This window comes from Syngnathoides biaculeatus, chromosome 12 (assembly GCF_019802595.1).
Source record: "Syngnathoides biaculeatus isolate LvHL_M chromosome 12, ASM1980259v1, whole genome shotgun sequence".
Taxonomy (NCBI): Eukaryota; Metazoa; Chordata; class Actinopteri; order Syngnathiformes; family Syngnathidae; genus Syngnathoides; species Syngnathoides biaculeatus.
Genome location: NC_084651.1, coordinates 1,287,286 through 1,306,922, shown reverse-complemented (window position 1 = coordinate 1,306,922; position 19,637 = coordinate 1,287,286). Strand labels below are relative to the sequence as shown.

General features: G+C 42.9%; 1 protein-coding gene across 3 annotated transcripts in view; it reads right to left on the bottom strand.

Moving 5' to 3' along the window:
* The window catches only part of kcnh1a (potassium voltage-gated channel, subfamily H (eag-related), member 1a), a 40,127-nt gene extending 21,077 nt beyond the window's left edge, over nucleotides 1–19,050 (bottom strand). Inside the window, exons 1-9 of one of the 3 annotated variants that reach the window (XM_061837583.1) lie at nucleotides 18,848–19,050; nucleotides 18,276–18,669; nucleotides 14,844–14,870; nucleotides 10,902–11,025; nucleotides 6,639–6,745; nucleotides 6,327–6,455; nucleotides 4,951–5,069; nucleotides 2,830–3,222; nucleotides 85–111 (exon numbers count right to left, since the gene is read on the bottom strand). In XM_061837583.1, the coding sequence (XP_061693567.1) occupies nucleotides 85–111; nucleotides 2,830–3,222; nucleotides 4,951–5,069; nucleotides 6,327–6,455; nucleotides 6,639–6,745; nucleotides 10,902–11,025; nucleotides 14,844–14,870; nucleotides 18,276–18,348 (999 nt within the window). In that variant the 5' untranslated portion in view covers nucleotides 18,349–18,669; nucleotides 18,848–19,050. The remainder of the gene's footprint in view (nucleotides 1–84; nucleotides 112–2,829; nucleotides 3,223–4,950; nucleotides 5,070–6,326; nucleotides 6,456–6,638; nucleotides 6,746–10,901; nucleotides 11,026–14,843; nucleotides 14,871–18,275; nucleotides 18,670–18,847) is intronic. The other 2 variants (XM_061837584.1, XM_061837585.1) reach the window with 2 other exon arrangements.
* Nucleotides 19,051–19,637: the final 587 nt, after the last annotated feature.

Here is a 19,637-nt window from a genome sequence, read left to right as displayed (position 1 = left end):
CAAGGTCGACGCCGCGTGTGTGCGCGCAAAACATGAAAAACAGCAACTTGTTCATTATCATATTCTCATCAAAGTGAAGCCTACTTGAGTCACAGCTCGCCGGTTCCAATTCTTGCCACGTCACGTCACGTCCCGTGCATGCATACAGGGGGGGGGGGGGGGGGGGGGGGGGCATGCAGAAGACAACAACAGAAAAAGAGAGGTGGGGGCCGGGGTCAAAAAGAAAAAAATGAAAACACCATCAAGTGATGAATAAACACACAATAAACTCAACTCAAATAATAACAACAAAAGTCATCATTCCACAAATGCGACGACGGCGAGGCCGAGAAGAAGCAAAATGTTCACGGAGGCCATCAAAATCGCTCAAGTGGCTCGTTCACGTCCGCCGCATCGCCGATCACCTCCGGAGCGATTCGGGAGACGATCGGAAAGAGAAGCGTCGGCCTCAAAAGCAAACCTCGCACACCGGCAGGGAGGCGACCTCGCGTTTTACACTCCACGGATCGCATTTGTCGAAATTTCCAGCGACCCATCCGAGAGGCTGCCAACTTCATGACTGGCCGCGACTGCACGGAACCGCAGCTTGGACGACCGGGTCGGCTGGCGGGGGAAGTAGCTAACCCTTATACTTTATTTTCATTCTTTCAAATTTTTGCATTGTAATTTATGAATCATGACTATATTAAATACATCTGAATTTTTTTTACTTTGGATGAATTTATTCTCATGATCTGATATTTATGTTCAAATTTTTACATGTAATATTTAGTTGTCATTTTCAAATGTTTTTAAGATTATCGTTTATGTCTAATATTTTGTTTTCTTTAAATTTTTTTGATGTTTTGGTATTTCTGGTGTAATATTCTGTTTTTATAAACATTTTTGTTCAAATAGTTGAGTATTTTGGGGTTTTTATTTTGACGATAGTTCATTCTGTTTATGTTACGTTAATGTTTTCGAGGTGTCTAAACTGTTGTATTTTTCAAGTATTTGTATTAATTTCTATTATTTTTGTCACAATTTTTGCTATCCTATTTTTCATCTAACAAGGTTTTAAGCCATGTAATATTTTTAAAAAAAAAAAAATCTATTCATGAGTTGTAATTTTTTTGTCATACAGTGTCATCATCTTCCAGTATTTTGTCTAACTAAAAATATTATTATTTTTTGGAGGGGAGGGTTAAATTGCAACAATATGCTATTTCTATGTTGATATTTTTTTGGAATGTTTTTCTACTACGGTATTTGAGCCTGTATATCGGACACCGTGCATCCGGTTCCGCGTCCACAAGCGCAAAGTGACCGCTGGCGTTCCCCCTGACGCTCGAACTCGTCAGCATCCGCCATGCTGAAACGCGGAAACCCGAGAGCGACGTCTCAAAACGCCGCCCTCGCTTGGACGCGCGCACGCACGCACGCACGCACACACGCGCCGGTGCCGACTCTGACGACAGCTCGCCGCCACCCACCCCCGAGAGCCCACGCGTGCAAACACACGTCACGAAATGCTGACGCCGCATTTGACGTCACACGCACGTGCGGAACATAGAAGCAAACGACAGGGAGCGCTGTATTGTACACAAATATAATAAAGTATCATGAAAACCAATGTTAAGAAACAAACGGCTGTTATCAGGTATAATTACTGTTTGAGTTGCTCCTGAAAGGGGCGTGGCCTAGCGAGTGACATCAGGAGCTGGAGTCGGTTCGTCCGCGGGTGAGCTTCGAGCGCGGGTTGTGGACGACAGCAGCTCCTTCTTGTCATTTTCTCTTTGCGTTTGCCGTTTGTCCCTCCCACAAATGAAGGTAAAAAAAAAAATGTTTGTGTTCCCGTAGCCCATAAAACTGTTTCATCAAGCCATCTGCTTAAAAAAAAAAAAAAAAAAAAAAGCAGACGCAGGCATCGCATAATGGTCAAAAGAACTCGAGTTTGCTGTTGTCGTTACCCACAATGCATTGCATCAGTCAGCAGCCGTGAGGTTTTAATGGTTGGAGGGCGCATTTGACGGCGGTGTCTGTGTGTGTGTGTGTGTGTGTGTGTGTTTGAGCGAGTGCCTTTCTGTTGAATAATGGAAAAGGGTCCTCTCCCCCAATTATAATGTGCCAATTATCTATAAATCCGAAAGCGAGCGCTCCAGAAAAAGATTTATGGACATTGGCAAACAAGCAAAACGCAAGAAAGTGACACAGCGGAGAACGAATGCGATGACTGCGTATTACTCGCGCGAGACGTGAAAGGGTCTACGTGGACGCCGGATGAATGCACCGCTGCGGAAATCCATTCCGAGGGAAATAACTGGACATGCACGGCGTGTGCTTGTTCGGATCAACCCGAGCATTACCCGAGGGTCCTAACGCTGGCACTGGGCCAAACCTGGGCCTCACCTTCCCCTTTCTGAGTGTCTAACCTGAGCCCAAAAGCAAGCCCAACCCCAACCCTTGCGCTCAACCCAAGCTCCGACCCCATCTTCAGCCGTAACCTCAAACCCTTGCCCCAAACCTGAGTTCTAATCGGCTCCCTCACCCTAAACTGAACCCTAACACAAGCCTGACCCGAACCGAACCGAACCCATTCTAACCTTAACCCAGCTGTGTCCAAACAACATCCTGTGGTTCATTTGCCGCTTGCCGTCCAATCTTTACCCCAAATAATAAAAGTTGCTGTCGGGTGCAGGTTTTGAAAATAATTAGCGAGGAGACCTTCAGATTGCACGGCAATTCTAACCTAGCCACCCGTCCACCGATCGTATTTGTCAACTACGGCGTTGAAACGGATCGACTTGCTTCGGGTTACGTCGGGTGCCGCAAACATCTCAACACACTCACCTCATCGACGTTCTCAAAGGCGTTGATGACGTCGTAGGGCAGGCAGGAGAGCAGGTCTATGACGAACCAGGTCTTCAGATAGTTCATGCGGATGAGTTTGGGATCCGAGATGACCTCGCCGGCCGGCCCCACGAAGGTGGTGTGGAAGTTGAGCACGATGTCCACGAGGAAGATGACGTCCACGATGCTGTCCACCACCAGCCACGTCACGTTGTTCTGCTTGGTCTTGAAGGACACGTTGTAGGGCACCATGATGGCCGTGTAGAAGGTGAGGATGAGGATGACCCAGTCCCATGTGGTCTTGAAGAGGCAGTAGTGCAGAATGATGTGGGGGGGCGTTTTGGGGGTCTCCTGCTTATACTGGGGCAAGATGTCGGAGCCCAGCTGCAGCACCTGCCCGAAAACGCGCAAAATCTGTAAGCCCGGAACAAAACTCACAGAAAGAAAGCGCATTGCCGGCAAGTACTCCAATTTGTGACACCTCTGAAATGAATGGCTCAGGTTTAACAAAAGCCAAAGATCAAGAGCCCAAACCAGTAGATATGCAAAATGGAATACATGAACTGTATTGCTCGAGATGTGGAAATCCGCATGCCTTCACATATTAATTAATAGCACGCCTTGAGGAGACATGACAGTTCAGTGCGGTGATGACTCGAAGAGAAAAACTGTTCCTCGGTTTGTCAGCTCTTCCTTTCAGGAGCTGGAGCCGGGGTGTGCGGCGTCCTCACTAATGTTCCGAGCTCTGCTGAGGCACCGTCTGCCGAGGAGCAGAGACGCCGTCTTAATTGTCCTCTGAAGCCTTGCTCGGTCTGCCTCGGTGCAGCTCCTGTACCAGATAGAGACGCAGTACGTCAGCAGGCTCTCGAAGGCTCGGTGGTGGAAAGGCCAGCTGCAATTTTCTGTCCAGCTCTTTTGACAACCGCTGAGATGAGGTCCTAAGAGTTCAGGACTCCCAGGTACCCTGAATGTGTGGACTTGGCGTTGATGAAGAGCGGAGGCCGTTCAATTCTGTCTCTCCTAAACTCCACAATGATATCCTTTGCTTTTCTAAAGTTCACTGCTCGATTGTCATCTGAACAGCAGGTTGTGAGCTTCTGGACCTCCTCTCTGTAAGCTGCCACGTCTAACTTCGAGATCACCCAAACCACCGTTGTGTCATCAGTGAACTTAATGATGACGATGACGATGACATTGTAGACTGGGATGTAGTCAAAGGTGTTGAGACGGTACAGGAGGGCGCTCAGCACACCACCCTGCCGTGAGCCGCTGTATGCGGATGGAGGAAAGGTGAGAGTCGGGGGGTCTGTTGGTCACAAAAAAATCCTTGATCCAGGTGCAGGCGAGAGGAGGCAGACCCAGGATGTCTCGTTTAGTCACCAGAACGTCCGGTACGATTGTGTTAAAGGCCGAGCTGTAATCCAAAAAGAACATCCTAGCGTAGCTCTGCGGTTGTTCCAGGTGGCTCTGTCGATCTGGTGTCACATCAGGCTTTGCAGACCTAACCCAATCAGAACCTTCTAGCCTTAACATAAAAGCAAACCCTAAACGAAGCCAATGCTCTCCTAACCTGAACCAGAGACTAAGGCAAGCTATTAGTTTAGCCTTACCCCCCCACGAAAACTGCAGCCCTAATCCATGTGGTTCACTCGGGGCGCCAAGCCTTTTCAAATTGAGAGACGATGATTTTGAAGGGCTTCCAGTTTGATGCACAATCCTGGAGTAATACATTTGCTCAAGAGAGCTTTAATTCTTTTCATTTTCACCTGTGTGCACTCCTTGATCATTCGAGTGAACTCTAAAGACGACTATCAATGATTTAAAGAGGGGCGAAGCAAATTCATCAGTTTGCAATATTTTTGTTCTCTAAATCTCTGAAAGTCTTTACATTTTCTAACAAAATTTCTCCGGCAGTCCTTGGAAATGACAATTTCCTGGAGCCCACCCCGGCTAGCTTTTGGGGCGAAAGGCAAAATACGCCCTGAACCGCTAAGTCAGTCCGTCGCAGGGTAAAAACCAGTTGAAAATTCCTCAGTCCTCAGCAGATAAAAAGCCCGGTCGGTACAAATCCGTACGTAGATGTCCAAAAAGTGCGTGCGTGCGTGCGTGCGTGCGTATTACCTCAGCCAACCGCGAGTGCTTGTGTACGTTCTCTCCTTTGTGGACGGTGGGCTGCAGCTGCTGCAGGACGCCTCGGCTGCTTGTCAGAGCTCGGGTCAGTCGCGCGAATTTGCCCCAGCCTGCGCCGCAACAAGTGAACGTCGTCAATGCGTAGTGAGAACCAAGATGAGTAAATGTATTCCATGTTCCAGAAAGGTCGACGTCAAGTATTGGATTCAATTAAAAAACACGTTTGGATCCAAAGCACAAGACCCAACATGATCAAATATTGGCACTCGGTATCGGCGTACTCAAACTGGGTCTGAAAACATTGCATCCTTTCCCCAACCCGATGATATCTTTCTGTCTGCCTACACGCAGGCGAATTCTACACTGACATCTTGTATCGGTCCCACTTTCCTGGGACCCGCGCTCCCGTCCCTTTGGACTCATTTCATCATTTGAAAGTGTGTCAGTATCTCCCGCACAGCGGTGAGCACACTTTGACGCGAGAAACAAAAGAACTGTCTGCCCGTATGATCCCATGCAGTATATTATATCTCTGCAGCTGGTTGCGGCTTGAAAAAAAAAACAAAACAATTATCAGTATTTTCATGTAGATTATAAAAACAAGGAAGGTGGTTGCAGAAAAAAAATAATAATAGTTTTGTTCGGACATGGTTTGCTCGGAAGGTTTCGACTAAATGCTCGTCTCTCGTTTCTACTGCAGTTTTGCGATCCTGCCCGATTCTCCCCCCCCCCCCCCCCCCCAAATTGATGTTATACGCCGTCCTACTGAACGGAAATGCACTTAATCTGTTCCAGTTTCTCAAAAAAAAAAAAAAAAAGACCAAAATCGCTCCATTGTATATAAAATTTTTAAAAAAATACTAATGACATAATTAGAATCTAAAAATATTCAAGATTTTGCCACTTTTTTTGGCTTCAATTTAATGGACATTGCGCTGCTCCATTACGTGTGCACGCCTTGGCCACCTGGGGGCAGTATAATGCAGTTGTCACTTATATGCGTCAGCCACTCTTAGTCATTTTTCGACAGAGGAAAAGAAATCTGTGAGTATTATTATGCATCTACATGTGTCGCCTCGCCCTTTGAGTTCAAGTATCCAAGTTCTGAGGTTGTTTTAAAGACAAAACACGTCATTCTCTTTGTTTCATGTTTTCTTTGACGGTAAACTTCAACTGGGGGTTTGCATTTAACACTGTGAAAAGTGTTTTTCTTTTTGCCCCTGACTAATTTCAATAATCGTTCACTAGGTGCCCAACCCGCTGCCTGTTACGAAGCGAGCGTCTCAAATTTTTGCCCACAAGTCAAAAACAACCAAACAGACAAACAAAAGTCAACTGTCGAGTTTTTCACGAGTTTGCCACGCCACCTTTGGACGAGTCGTCCTCGATGGGCTGCTTGAAGGCCGTGATGTCGCTGAAGGTGCACAGGAACAGGACCACCTTCTCCTGCTCGTTTCGAATGGGCGCGATCTTCACGAAGAACCACACGGGCGTCCCTGCAAGCGCAAGAAACGGCTCACAAAAGTCAGAATTGATGCGCTAAAGGGTCACAAAGGGACACTGACGACACGCCGGGAATCAAACACGGGCCGCGGAGGAAGCGTTCGGATCGCGCTTTGAAGTCGGCCGTGTACTTCCCCGAATATATTTGCATGATGAGGCCGAGGCGGCGTACTTACTGTTCTTCTTGTACATGAGGATTTCAAACGAGTTCATCTCGTAGTTCTCGAATGTCAGACGCACTTTTTCCGTCGTGTCTTTGTCGGTGAGCTCGCCGTACATGAAGCTGGGAAAAAAAAAAAAAAAAGATGAATTTGAATTTTTAATAGGCACACATTAGTCAATGTGTGAATATTTTATCACCTCACTTGGATTATTGTCTTAGATATCCTCTAGTTAAATATTTTATGTACTTTTTTTTATACAATGGCTGCTCAATAAAAACGTTTTTTTTTCTTCATTTTTTTCTGAATCCAAAAGAAAAGCAAATTCTCCAAAAAACACACAAAAAAAAATCTTTGTTTTAACTAAATTTATTTAGGAAAAATAGACAAAAGACGATTGGGTTTTTTTGGGTCATAAAATAGTGTAGAAATGAATTGTGTTTATTATTTAAAATCTGAAGACAAAAAAAAAAGAAATTCAAAAGATAAAAATACTGTTTTAGGGAAAATATTTTTATGAAATATTGAAAATATCAACCCAACAGTTCCAGTTAATTTAATTAAAAAATAAATATTATGTGAAAAATAAATGTACCGTTTTGAGTTTCATGTATTGAGACAAAACAAAATTATGGGGTTCAATTTCAAATCTGTAAATAAAAGTAAGATGCGGACATACTTTTCCAGTGCTTTATTCATTTTTATCTGGTTGAAATGTTTGTTTTTCCAATTCTGAGTTGGGTTCTGGGCTTAAAATAATTAAAGGACTTATTTCGGTATTCAGACAATGGGAGATAAAACACAAATATAAAAAACCAAATGTGTTAAATCGAAAAATGAAGTTTAAAAAAAAGTCACTGGTTTTCACATACAGTAAAAAAAAAAAAAAAAAAAAAAAAGCATATTCAAAATGCCATTTTTTTTAAATGACAATTTTTTGGTTTTCATGTATAACAAAAATACAAATTATTTTTCTATATCAGAAAAATAATCTTTGTTTGTTATTTTCTATACCAGAAAAATAACACAAATGAGTATCTGGACATTTAAAAAAAAAAAAAAAACAACAACAACAAAAAAAAAAAAAAAAAAAAGACTTTGTTCTTCCTCCCCAGAAAACCCTAAACAATGTTCATTAACGTCAGCCGGCAGGTACTGAGCCTGATTGCTGCATGAAAAACGGAGATGAGGATTTTTGGAGCCAAAAAGCAACGATTATTACCCGTTGTAATGAATACATAATCCGGAGGACGGGTCACCGTGTGCGTTTTTGCGCCGTCAGCCCTGATGTAAATATACCGCGCGGCGGGTTTGCAAACAAAGCAAAATGTAATTAACGAGGCAACATTTTGACGCCGCGGGCCGACCTCTCTCTTTTCTGAAGCCGTTTTCTTCAAAGAAAGTCAATTAAAAATTCCACGTGGCACGTGGGGAATTCCCGGCGGATTTGTCCTGCCAGACTCCGGACACAAATCTTTGATCCGCAGCAAAGCGGGCTCCGATGTTGGAAAGGAGTTGGAATTGTCAAAAACAACTGGGAATGAAATTTTACAGCCTCGTCATCAAGCGTCCAGCCACGCAATCCGCCATCAATCGCTCGGAACGCCTTCGACGGCAGACAACTCAAACGTATTTGTTCCGTACTTAAAGGAACACAAGCCCTCAAAATACAACACGGGCTCAGCTGGTAAAGCGTTGGCCTCACAGTTCTGAGGTCCCGGGTTCAATCCCGGACCCGCCTGTGTGGAGTTTGCATGTTCTTCCCAGTGCCCGCGTGGGTTTTCTCCGGGTTCTCCGGTTTCCCCCCCCCCATCCCAAAATCATGCAGCTTTACTTGGACACTCAAGATTCCCCCGTCGGTGTGATTGTGAGTGCAGCTGTTTGTCCCTACGTGCCCTGCGATTGGCTGACGGATAGTTCAGGGTGTAGCTTGCCTCGTGAGACCCTTGTGAGGATAAGTGGCTAAGAAAATGGGTGGATGGACGAATACAACCGCAACAAAAGTGATTAAAGTTTGTCTAATAAAGACGGAAATTTAAAACCTGTACACCGGTGCATGTTTGGCAAGATAAGACTTGTCAGAAAGATGCCACGTCTCCCTGCTCACCGCACATACCACCACCCGCACTCTCCCTTCCGGCTGTTTAATTCACCTTTTTGCTTTTCCCCCCCGACCACAGGACTAGAACAAATAATAAAACCTCACCCGCAGCATGAATACCATTCCAGACAACGTACATCAGCAGGGGTGCCCAAACCGTTTTGCCGCAAGATCTACTTTTCAAGCAGCCAACCGGGCGATGGGGATGTATTTCTATTCTCTTTGATTTTTGCTTTGTTTAACGCCATTGTCTGCTTCCGGGTTGTCATACTGAAAATCAGAACCTGCCCACGACTGCCTTGACTGGATAAATGAACAGGGTTGAATAAATAAACCAATAAAAACATTTGGACCTACAAACAATGACTAAGAAGCCAGCCAATGGCCGCATCCCGTGATTGATGTGCGGACCCGGCAATAACGGGAACAGGTACTGAAAATCCAGAGACCCAAAAAAAATGCTTCGATGCGAACTACAGTCGAGTGATTCGAGGTCTGTTTTCTACTTCCAAAAAAAAAAAAAAAAAAAAAGCCTTCTGACTAAAAATAAACCGAAAACGAATAAGAGCTCGCAGGCGCACACAAACACTCCATTGAGTGTTGGTCCTGGCAAGAGTTCTGAAGTTTATGCCGGAGCACCCGAGGGTCCAAATCACCAACGTTGGCTCTGACAAAAGCCAAGAAATCTGCGGCCATTTGCGATCCTTTTCGTTAACACGCGAACGTCGCCAGATGCTGTCACTCGCCATCCTTCAGTTGGATCATCCGAATGAGAAAAAAAAAAAAAAAAAAAAAGGAGATGGGAAATGATCCACAGTGTCGTCAGCGGCCCGTGGGTCCCCCCCCCCCCGCCCCCCTTTCATCGGTGAGCTCTGCCTCATTGCCGTAGTTTGATTTTTTTTTTCAAATGAAAATCGATACAAATTGAGTAGACGGGGGCCGACTCGTTTGTTTGTATTTTTTTCCCCACATGTCGTCGATATCCAGCCCGAGGTCCATGTAGCCACGCAAAATTGTTCTATTAGTGCGCTGAATTGTCTTATTAGCAAGGACCGAGAGCAGACTAGCGCGTGGAAGTCGAGTTGTGAATATCGAGGATATCGAATAAACGCGCCGCTGGTGTCAAACTGGTGGTCTGGGGGCCAGATTCGGCCCAGATTGGTTTTATGGGGCTAGCGAAAGCAAATTGTGTTTCGAATTCATATTTCTTGTGAATTTATCAAAATTGCAAATCGTCTTCCCTTGTAATAACTTACCGATGCCTCCTTGAAGAGAAATTGAATAATAGTTGGACAAACGACTTTTTATAGGCTTCTGATCTAGTTATCCATCAATTTGTCGCATGAAAAGCGTGCAACGAGTGAAGTGCTAGATGTTATCTCATAGAATTTCATAATGTGCCGGTCCTTTTTGGACGCCAAAGTGGTTCCACCAGTGTAAAGAAATGTCATTAAACAGTGGGGGGAAAAAATATTTGTTGTAAGACTGAACTGAACGCTCTGACAAATGACAACAGCGTACTCGTATAAATTAAGAATATGGAGCAAATATTTTTGCAGCTTTCTAGACAAAACACTTGCAATTGAAACTTTTGAATGAAAAACGTTCTCTCACTGGTCATCCGCAAACGCTGCAAATCCTGCCACCGGCACACACGCTAATTGGCACGCGGCTCAGAAAAGACGACGCATGGCCTCCATTTTGTCGATCAACAACGCTCGGATCAATTATTCATTTAAAGAGCGCCCATTGCGGCTGCATCGAGGCTAAGACGCTGGCAGGCCACTCGCCCGAGCATTGGAACGTCGGCCTTCCTCGGATAGAAAGTTCACACGCCCGTTGCTCAAATGCCAGATAGTTATGATACAGTACTGTATATTTTAAAAAATAATAATAATAATCTTTTTCCACCTTTACACTGTCTTAAAGAAACTCTGTTTGAAAAGAGGGCTTTTTTTTTTCTTTCTCAAGAGGGTAAGAACAAAGAATTGAGATAATGTGGTTGCACAAGTGTGCACACCCTCTTAAACCAGTGATTCAAGCTCATGTTAAACGGAAGGCAATACAAACAAGTGGCACCGTTTCAAAGGCCTCCGATAAAGTTCAGCCGGTTTTGAGGTGCGCAGACGTTTTCATTGTACCGGTGAGTGATAAGGCAGCAAAAGAGAGCGGCCTACCTGCAGGTGCTGCTCTTCTGCATGACCTCTGCCCTGTGGTACCCCGACAGTTTGCAGAAGCCGTCGTTGCTGTAGACGATGGGCCAGTCCACGATCTGCGCGTTGCCCAGCACAAAGTTGGTGTCTGCGCCGCCCGCACGGCCGAAAAGCACAAAAAGCAAACACTTGAGCGGTCGGGGCCGGCCGGCGTCTCGGCGGCAATCCTCCGAGAAACTCAAAAGAGCTTGGAAATATTTGCCTTTGATCAGAACCCAAGGGGGAGTGTTGGGGAAAATCAAAGGGGGGGAAAAAGTTATTGCAAGACGTGAAAGGACACAAGCAAAAAGGCCAAAAGCCGAAGCAGCAGCAGCAGCAGCAGTTGACTCCAGTGTACGCTTAGCGATACGCGATGGTCTTTTACCTCCACCCGGCAATTGCGCATTAACTACGACAACCCATGAAATACTCTTCAGAGTCCTTTTTTTTTTTTTAAATTTGAACATTTCACAAAATCGGATCAGAGTCGCGGGACAACTGACAAATCAAGCAGCCGACGCGTCGTCATTAGACAAATGCTAATCGCTGTCAAGACGTTATTTAGTCTCTCCGGAAGTCAACGTTAGCGTCGGCAGATAAATTCTTCTCGCTCAAGTTCAACAGCGGCGTGTGGAAGACTTCTTTCGACACCTGTGCCGGGTGCAACAAGGTCCAGACAATTTAGTCATTTCATCTTGAAATCTTTACTTCTTGGGCTACAAGGTTTTTTTTTTTTTTGGTTTTTAATCAAAAATTCAAGTTAACATTATTTGACCATTTAGTAAAATTAGAATTGAGTGGAATTGTCTCACAATGTTTTTACATGTAACAAGAAAAGATCCCTCAGGGATGCGTTTTTTTTTTTTTTTTGTTTCGTTTTTTTTCAGTGACAGGTTTGTTGTTATATAATCTCAGAAAGAATATTTGGGGCAATTAATTAATGTTAAATTGTGGAACATTTCAAATGTATTCCCGGTATGTGTAAAGGGCAACTTTGTTGAAATTTTGAATAATATCCTGGGAATTTGCTTTTTCTTTTTTACTGAAACAGGGGAGGCAAAAAAGGGACATTTATTTCAACAAATTATTAACCAGCCCTAGTTGCAGCCAGGTGGCAAATCCCATCATGATTATCACGAAAATGTAATTCTCTGAATCCCTGATTCGCAACTCCAGTTATCATATTGATCAGAAAAATTGACTTTTGACTTTTGTCAGAGCACAAATTTAAGGTGACGCGTCTTCTTCAGACAGCAAACTAGGTGATTCGATTGCGCCTCTGCTGGTTGAAGCTGGGTATTGCACCCCATTATGATTATTGGGAAAAATGGGTTTGCGCTACCTGAACACTTTTGAACGCCAAATAATTGAGCTGTGCCATAATTACTCCACGACCCGTAGAATTAACAAAGCATGTTGTTGTTCTTCGGACAGCAGACTAGTTGACTCAATAGCTCCGTTGCTTCAAGACATAATAAATCGAGTCATATATTAATAATGCGATCGCTTATCGTGCCCATTTCTACATATTCGAGCGCAAGCTATTTTAGATGTGAACATTGACTGTATACATCTGGACGTGGTTTAGTATTTGTTTCTCATATCGTCTCCTTTTTCTTGTCCCTGCTTATGAATATTACAAGGACAAATTTGTAACCTTTGCGTCCACGACGCTTCATTTCATGTGAGGACGTAGCGCCGACAAACTTTAAGACGACTGCGCACGCTGACACAAAGATGTCGTCGGGCTCGAGTGCGTTTTGTTTCACGGCGAAATAAAGCAGGATCGCGGGAGATAATCGACGAGATCCCTCGTTTGTCTGCAAATATCAATAATTGCCGTCATTAGTTTGAAAGGTCATAAAAAAAAAAAAAGGCAGCGGGGTTTAAAGCCACCTATTTTGCATATTAAAAAGGTGAGCAGCACCTCGGAGCAACGCTTACTCATAGTCAATATGCTAATCGACCGACATCATCATTGTTGCTTTGCCACTTGCTAAATGCGCCGCTTACCGGCATTGCCTCTTCGGATTTAAAAAATAATTATTATAATCATACAAAATCCGCCGTCCTTGAATCCCTGTTGCGTTCTTCTCGTTCTCACTTACCCTTGGCTGTAAAAGAGTAATTCATTGAGCATTAACGTTTATTGAAAGGAGCATGAAAAAGATCAAAAGCTCGCAAATGTGCTGAACCGGTTGGATACGAGCATCTCACCGGATGCAAAAAAAAAAAACGTCGTCGTCGCCGCCACGCGTCCTTCGCGTGACACATTTGGACACGCTGAAAGTACGAATGACCTTCGACTACGCCGCCATTCGAGGGCGGCAGAGAACGTTTCAATATTCGTCCAATATCCCACCTTGGAATTTAACCCAAGCCAAGGTAGAAGTCTACGTTGAACCGCTGACGATTTGCGTTTCATCATTCATAATTTGTTTTCTGTAGAAACAAACGACTATTTGCTGAAAAACTCAACCAATATCCACCCCCCCCCCCAGCGAAGTTCCTAAATTCCAGTATTTCAATGCAAGTACAGTACAACCTCGGTTCTCGACCACAATCCATTCCAGAAGGCGGTTCGAGAAGTGATTTGTTCGAAATCCAAATCCATATTTCCCATTACAATTAATGGAAAAAGAAATAATGCGTTCCAAGCCTAAAAAATTGGGTTTTTAAAGCATTTTTTAGCTTTTCCTGATAAACTTTGTAGTGGAAATATATGTTTCGTTTGAATGCTTTAAATAATGAAATAATTTAAGAAATAAATAGAAATATGTTATTTCCGGGTTTTTTCGTGGGCGTTGCAATTCACAAAAACAAAGCGCACCGTGGGTCAGTTGGTCGGGCCGCGCGTATCATATTATTTCCGGCTTTTTTTCGGGGGCGTTTGAGTCCTGGATTTTTGTTCAAAACCAGAAGCAAAAAAATTCTTGAAAGTTTCGTCTGAAAACTGATTTGTCCGAGAACGGGGACGTTCGAGAAGCGAGTATTCACTGTAGTTTCTGACTTTTTGTAACAGCAAACGAGTGGAGAGTCTGTTGGCTGCAGCGAAGTAGCGCACTCCTCTTTTCCTTGTTTGCTCGAGACCTCGTTCAAAATCCAAAGCACTCAACGGATTCATAAAAAAAAATGTATTATTTGTTTTTAAGGAATGGAAAAAAAGAGCGCAGAATGTTCTGGACTTTTATTGCCCAAATGTCGCATGAATTCCTTTAAGGCGTGATTGATCAGAAATGGATTCTGAGCAATCTTCAGAATTAACAATCAATTCATCGACTCACAGACAACTTCCAAGAAAATCGGTTCATTTTAAAGGTTTTGCATATGATGACACGTGAGTCCCTTTAAGTCCCATGAAAAAGATGTTTAATAGATAAAAACATGCATTATCGATCCTTCCTGGTTATTATTGATCACATATTAATATATTGGATTTTGATTTTTATAAAAATGTGTCACTTCAGTCTAATAAAGAGTAAAAAAAGAATCCTTATAAGCACAAAAATTACACGGGGGAAAAGGACAGGGGAAGGGAAGTTTAAAATTCATACCACATATGAACACAAACACACACACACACACACACACACACACACACACACTCACAAAAACACATTTTGTTTATCACGTCAAACTAAATCCATGACAACACAATAGAATGCACAAGATGTTCCATGCCAACGTGTTATTTTACAAAGATCGGATGGATGTTACTCTTGGGGAAATCCAAATCTCTTGCACTTGTCTTCAAAACTTCAGTTTGTAATCATGACTACGGCTCCGTACAAAGCGAGCACTTTTGTAAATTAACAGCATTTGGTATAGAACATTTTTATGATACACTGCAATGAGAAGGGAGGGCAAGGTCGGGTACAGTAGAAAGTGGGTGAAGAAAACAGAAGAAGCTAGTTTAGGTCGGAGTACCTGTCTGTCTATGTGACAGTGTCCAAACTGAAATTTGTGAAAAGAAAAACAAGAGTTAACAGATTCATATGACAAATATCAGCTTGAACGTGAAGACCAAAAGAAAAAGACAGAATGTGAGCAAACAAACAAAACAAAAGAGAAAATGCTGCATTGACATTTGTGCGCAAACTGTGATCAACAAAATGCTATTTTACTAACTTAACTACTTGTGGGACTGGAATGAACTAGTCTAATTAAATCCAGCCCAAAACAACTTGGACGCACTAGCATAACATCCAGCTGATGCTAAGAAAAATTAGCATGCATTTGCCAACTTAAAATTAGTATTTACAGAGAAAACGGATGGTTTTCTCTCCATTCTACACTCTGGTTCAAATCAATTCAATTTAATAAAATGTTGAAACCTTTAACCTTTGGTGAAAAATGCTATTGGAATGTTGTGGCTAAGAGATTAGCATAACATCTGGCTGGAACGGTACAAAAGAATATAAGAGTTAAAAAATGGCTGACTTGAGTAAATATAGACGGACTTGAATTTTAGAAACTAAAATATTGATTTGAGATATTAGAGGGCGGCGGATCGAGCCGCGGCTCGCTGGATAGCACGCTGAGTTTTGTATCCAACTTCGAAACAAATTGTTAAAACAGTTTCTGGGACGAGAAGGATTTCTTTTTTTTTTTTTTTTTTTTTGAAAAGGTGACCAAAATATTTGAAATGAATAAGCAAAACATTCATCAACACTTACTTGACTGAATGTTGTTTTGTGAGATGAAGTGACAAACCACGGCTAGCTTGTTAGTACAGTACACTAAATATGACATTTAGACAAAAAGGAAAATTCTGAACTAAAAAAAAAAAAAAAAAAAAAAAGTTTTAAAACAGCTTAGACGCCCTTCTGTAAATTGTGTTTAAACACACAGAGTTAGTCTGAATTTCATAGATTCAATAAAATCTTGATTGATGAGAGTCGAAGTGGCGCGACGAGCTGCCGCTACCTGGTTTGCATGCTGAATTCGATGGCTAACATTTACGTACAATAAAAGTAAATATCCGTAAAATAAAGCACTCGGGTGGCGAACTTGAAGTTCTATTTGAACAAGGAGCGGATGCTTTTAAAATAATTTAGTAAAAAGTTGATACGTGATACGTAGCTGCTGCTGGCTACCCGGTCGGGAAGCAGCCGCCGTCGATACAAATTGTTTGACATCGTTCGTTGTGAATTGTTTGAAACACGATTCTAACACATTGTGTTAATAAATAGCTGAACTCTTGTTTCAAAGGTTGACGTATTTAAATGTAACAAAGGAATTCGAGTTCACTCAGAGTCCAGGACGGAAGGGAAAAAAAAAAAAAAAAAAAAAAAAAAAACACCATTGCTTATGAATATGAGACCTTACAAAAGACAATAACAACAAATTCAAACGATGAGTGAGAGAGAGACTTTGTAAGACGCACCCATCCATTCAGCTAGCTAGCGCGCTTTTCAGATTAGCACACTTGGCTCCAGATTTAGCGCCTGCTTATCCGTGGACCGACCAAGGTCGCGTTGGCTTTTGTCTCAAAAAGAGAAGATTTTCCTCTGTTGGAGGGGGGGGAAATTTTGTTAAGTCACGGTGCCGTACACGCATACCACTAATTGGTACAAATTTGAATATTTTCCCCACCCTTTTTTCATCATCAGATGTCTCTCACAATTTAGCCTGAGCAGTTATTTTTTTCCTCAAATTATGGGCTGGCAATCTAAAATGTTAAAGGTGATCAATATTTAAAGCATGGTATGGATAGGTTTCCAATTACGCCATCGTGTGTGTCATAGAGGTCAGAGGACACAGGTGATATGTGAACGACAGCGTGAAGTCTTTTTTCTATCGTTAATTTATCCGATTGGTCTAAGGGTGGGGGTGACCTATCCATACTCATACCTATAATTGTGCCGTGTTTGGACATTTTAATTCGCTTCTAAGCAGCGTCAAGAGGCATGGTTTTGATTTTGCATTTGTGCGACACTCCCTACTACTGTTGACAACTTGGTATGTGCGCAACATGCTTGAATCTGATTTCGGTTTGGTTTGGTTTGGTTTAAGAATACTTTTACACTTCATTTAAAAAAAAAAAAATTGACCTCATTTGAATGAGCTTTCATAGTGATATGATCATTTCATTTGTGTATTTCTTTCGGTACATGTATAATCTGCTTTTTTCATACTATGGGTCTTTTTGTTTAATGTATCGATTATCACACGGCCGCCATCTTGTTATTGTTGGTATGAGCTCATAAAAACTATGTGCAACTTTGGCTATTCAAATGAATTGGAGTGATATAATAAGGTCAAGGGCACCTGGGCTACTTTATTATATGTTTACATTTTGGGGGGCCCCTCTGTAAAACTTTTCAACCCCCCCTTACCATGTTATTTCTTATGTTCAATCGGTTAGTGTATATGTTTGTGTATATTTTTACTGTTAAAGGCTGGACTTTCAAATGTCATTTTTTGAGCCCGGTTTGCGAGTCCGACAATGATCACTTTTTTTTTCCCCCGGACGCCCAGGACGCAGCCCATACGCGTTGCTGCCCGCGGACGGGACGCCAGAGACTTGTGTTGCTCATGTGTAATTATGTGGGAAATTAAAAATGCATCGCTTTTATGAGAGTGAGGAAAGGAACGGTCTCGCTCCCTGAGAGAATTCCAAAAGCTTCTCATATAAAAGTTGCTCTAATTAAAATTTTCAAGCGACGACAGTCTTTTGTTTCTGGTCCATCAAAATGTCTCTAATGTGCGAAATCAAGCCTGCGGGAGGTTTTGATGTCATCACAAGTTCGGACCCTCAAGTTGATTATTAGCTAAAATCTGACACTCGGTTATACTATCACATTGTTTTATCGTATCTTTCCGTTTGCATTTGTTTCTAAAATGGACACATCATTTATAATTGTTATTATCCCTCCAGTTTTAACACAAAATAGAGCTCCAAACATGATTAGATGTATAATCAAGGTTTTTTTTTATCCGTCACTTATATCACGGTCCTCACTTTGCACTGTTTGTACAAATGTTACTGGAGCATCGCAGCAGGGATGTACTGTATTTTCTTACCATATTTGGAAAACGCACCTAAGAGATTAGATCCCATTTCCATCAAACGCGCTTGCTTCTGGCTAACTCCAATATTTCTGGAGTAGAAGTGTTTTTTTTTTTAAATGATCCATAACGACAGGGTGTGTTGTTTTTCTGGGGGGGTATGTGGGGGAAGGGGGGGGGTGGGCTTTCCCAATTTCCATCGTCACTCAAACCGCAACTTTATCCATCAAACCCTCTCAAAAATAAGTCCCCAATGAACCAATTTGGCAGCGGATCAACTGATACTTAATGGACACACACACACGCGCACGCGCACGCACGCTGACGGAAAGCGAAAGCTGCTCTTACCGTTGGAACGCCGGACAATATTCTCCAAAAAAGTATTCTGAGGGGCCACAAGTCCTCGGCGGCCCCCCGCCATCCTGCCGCTTCACTCGGCCTGCTCAAGGCGAGGCTCGGCGCGGTGCTCCGGCGTCATGATGCCGCGGCGTGGATGCGTGCGTGCTGCCTGTGCGGCGGCGGCGGCTGCTGCTGCTGCTGATGCTGGCTCGTCAGCCCGCTGGTGCGGCGGATCCTCATCTTCCTCATCCAGGAGGAGGAAGAGGAGGAGGAGGAGGACGCCTGAGATGCTGACTCGGATGCGGGAGAGGCGGGGCCCACCCGGACTGTGGGGGGGCGGAGGGGGTGCGGAGCTCCCTCCATCCCTGGCCCAGTGGAGAAGGATGCGGTGCAACAGCGACACCTGCCGGACGAAAGGAAGCTCACGCACCAAGGAGGAATTTCAAGAGCGAAAAAGTACTTGAGATACGAGGGGCCCGGCTTTCTAGATTAGATTTGACGATGACTGAAAAGCAATTATGCCACGGCAAATATTTCAATTAGAAAACACATCATCATAAAAAAATATTGTTTCATCGTACCGTTTCATACTGGCCCCTGGAAGGCCGAATTGAGGCGTGAAGACTTGACAGTGGCGGTTGCTATGGGAACCAGCAGGAACCCAATAACATCCTTCAAAATGAAGCTCGCATTGGTGAGGTTGTCCTCCCGGTGAGGAAGAGAAACATGCAGGAGCGGTAGAACAAAAAAAAAAATCATTAATAATTCAAGACGAAAAACTTGAAAGATGTTCACATCGACTTTGAAAAATAGATACGATTTCCGTATTGTCGCACAGCACATTTCGTCATACGTTACAGTGAAGAAGTCATTTTCTTCTGCAGTTTCAGCAGGTAGCACTTGAAGAAAAAAGAAAAAAAAAAAAAAACTCACTGAAAAGTATGACAACGGCCTGGCAACGCGTCTGCATAAAAATGTCAATAATCAAAAATATATACAGTATATTAGATGGAATAACCCAATACTTTGGAGTTCCTGAGAACAGAGGTGTTGGACAAATTTGGCATTGTACAAATACTTCCGCATGCTACTGTATGCTGGTGGAAATAAGCTTTCAATAAAACGATACTTATACCTATTTGTTAAAAAGAACTTGGAAAACTTTTTTTTTTTTTAACTTCCACCTAATATAGCCAAGGGAAGGATTGTGACCATTTAAACAAGTGCATCGCAGGAACTGCATAAATTTGTAAAGAATATTTGTTTTTTTTTAATTGTATATTCATTAGGTTTTGGATTACATACCATTTTATGTTCATCAGGTACAGCAATTTACTTCAGCTAAAACTGTTTTTTGTGTTCTACAAGTTG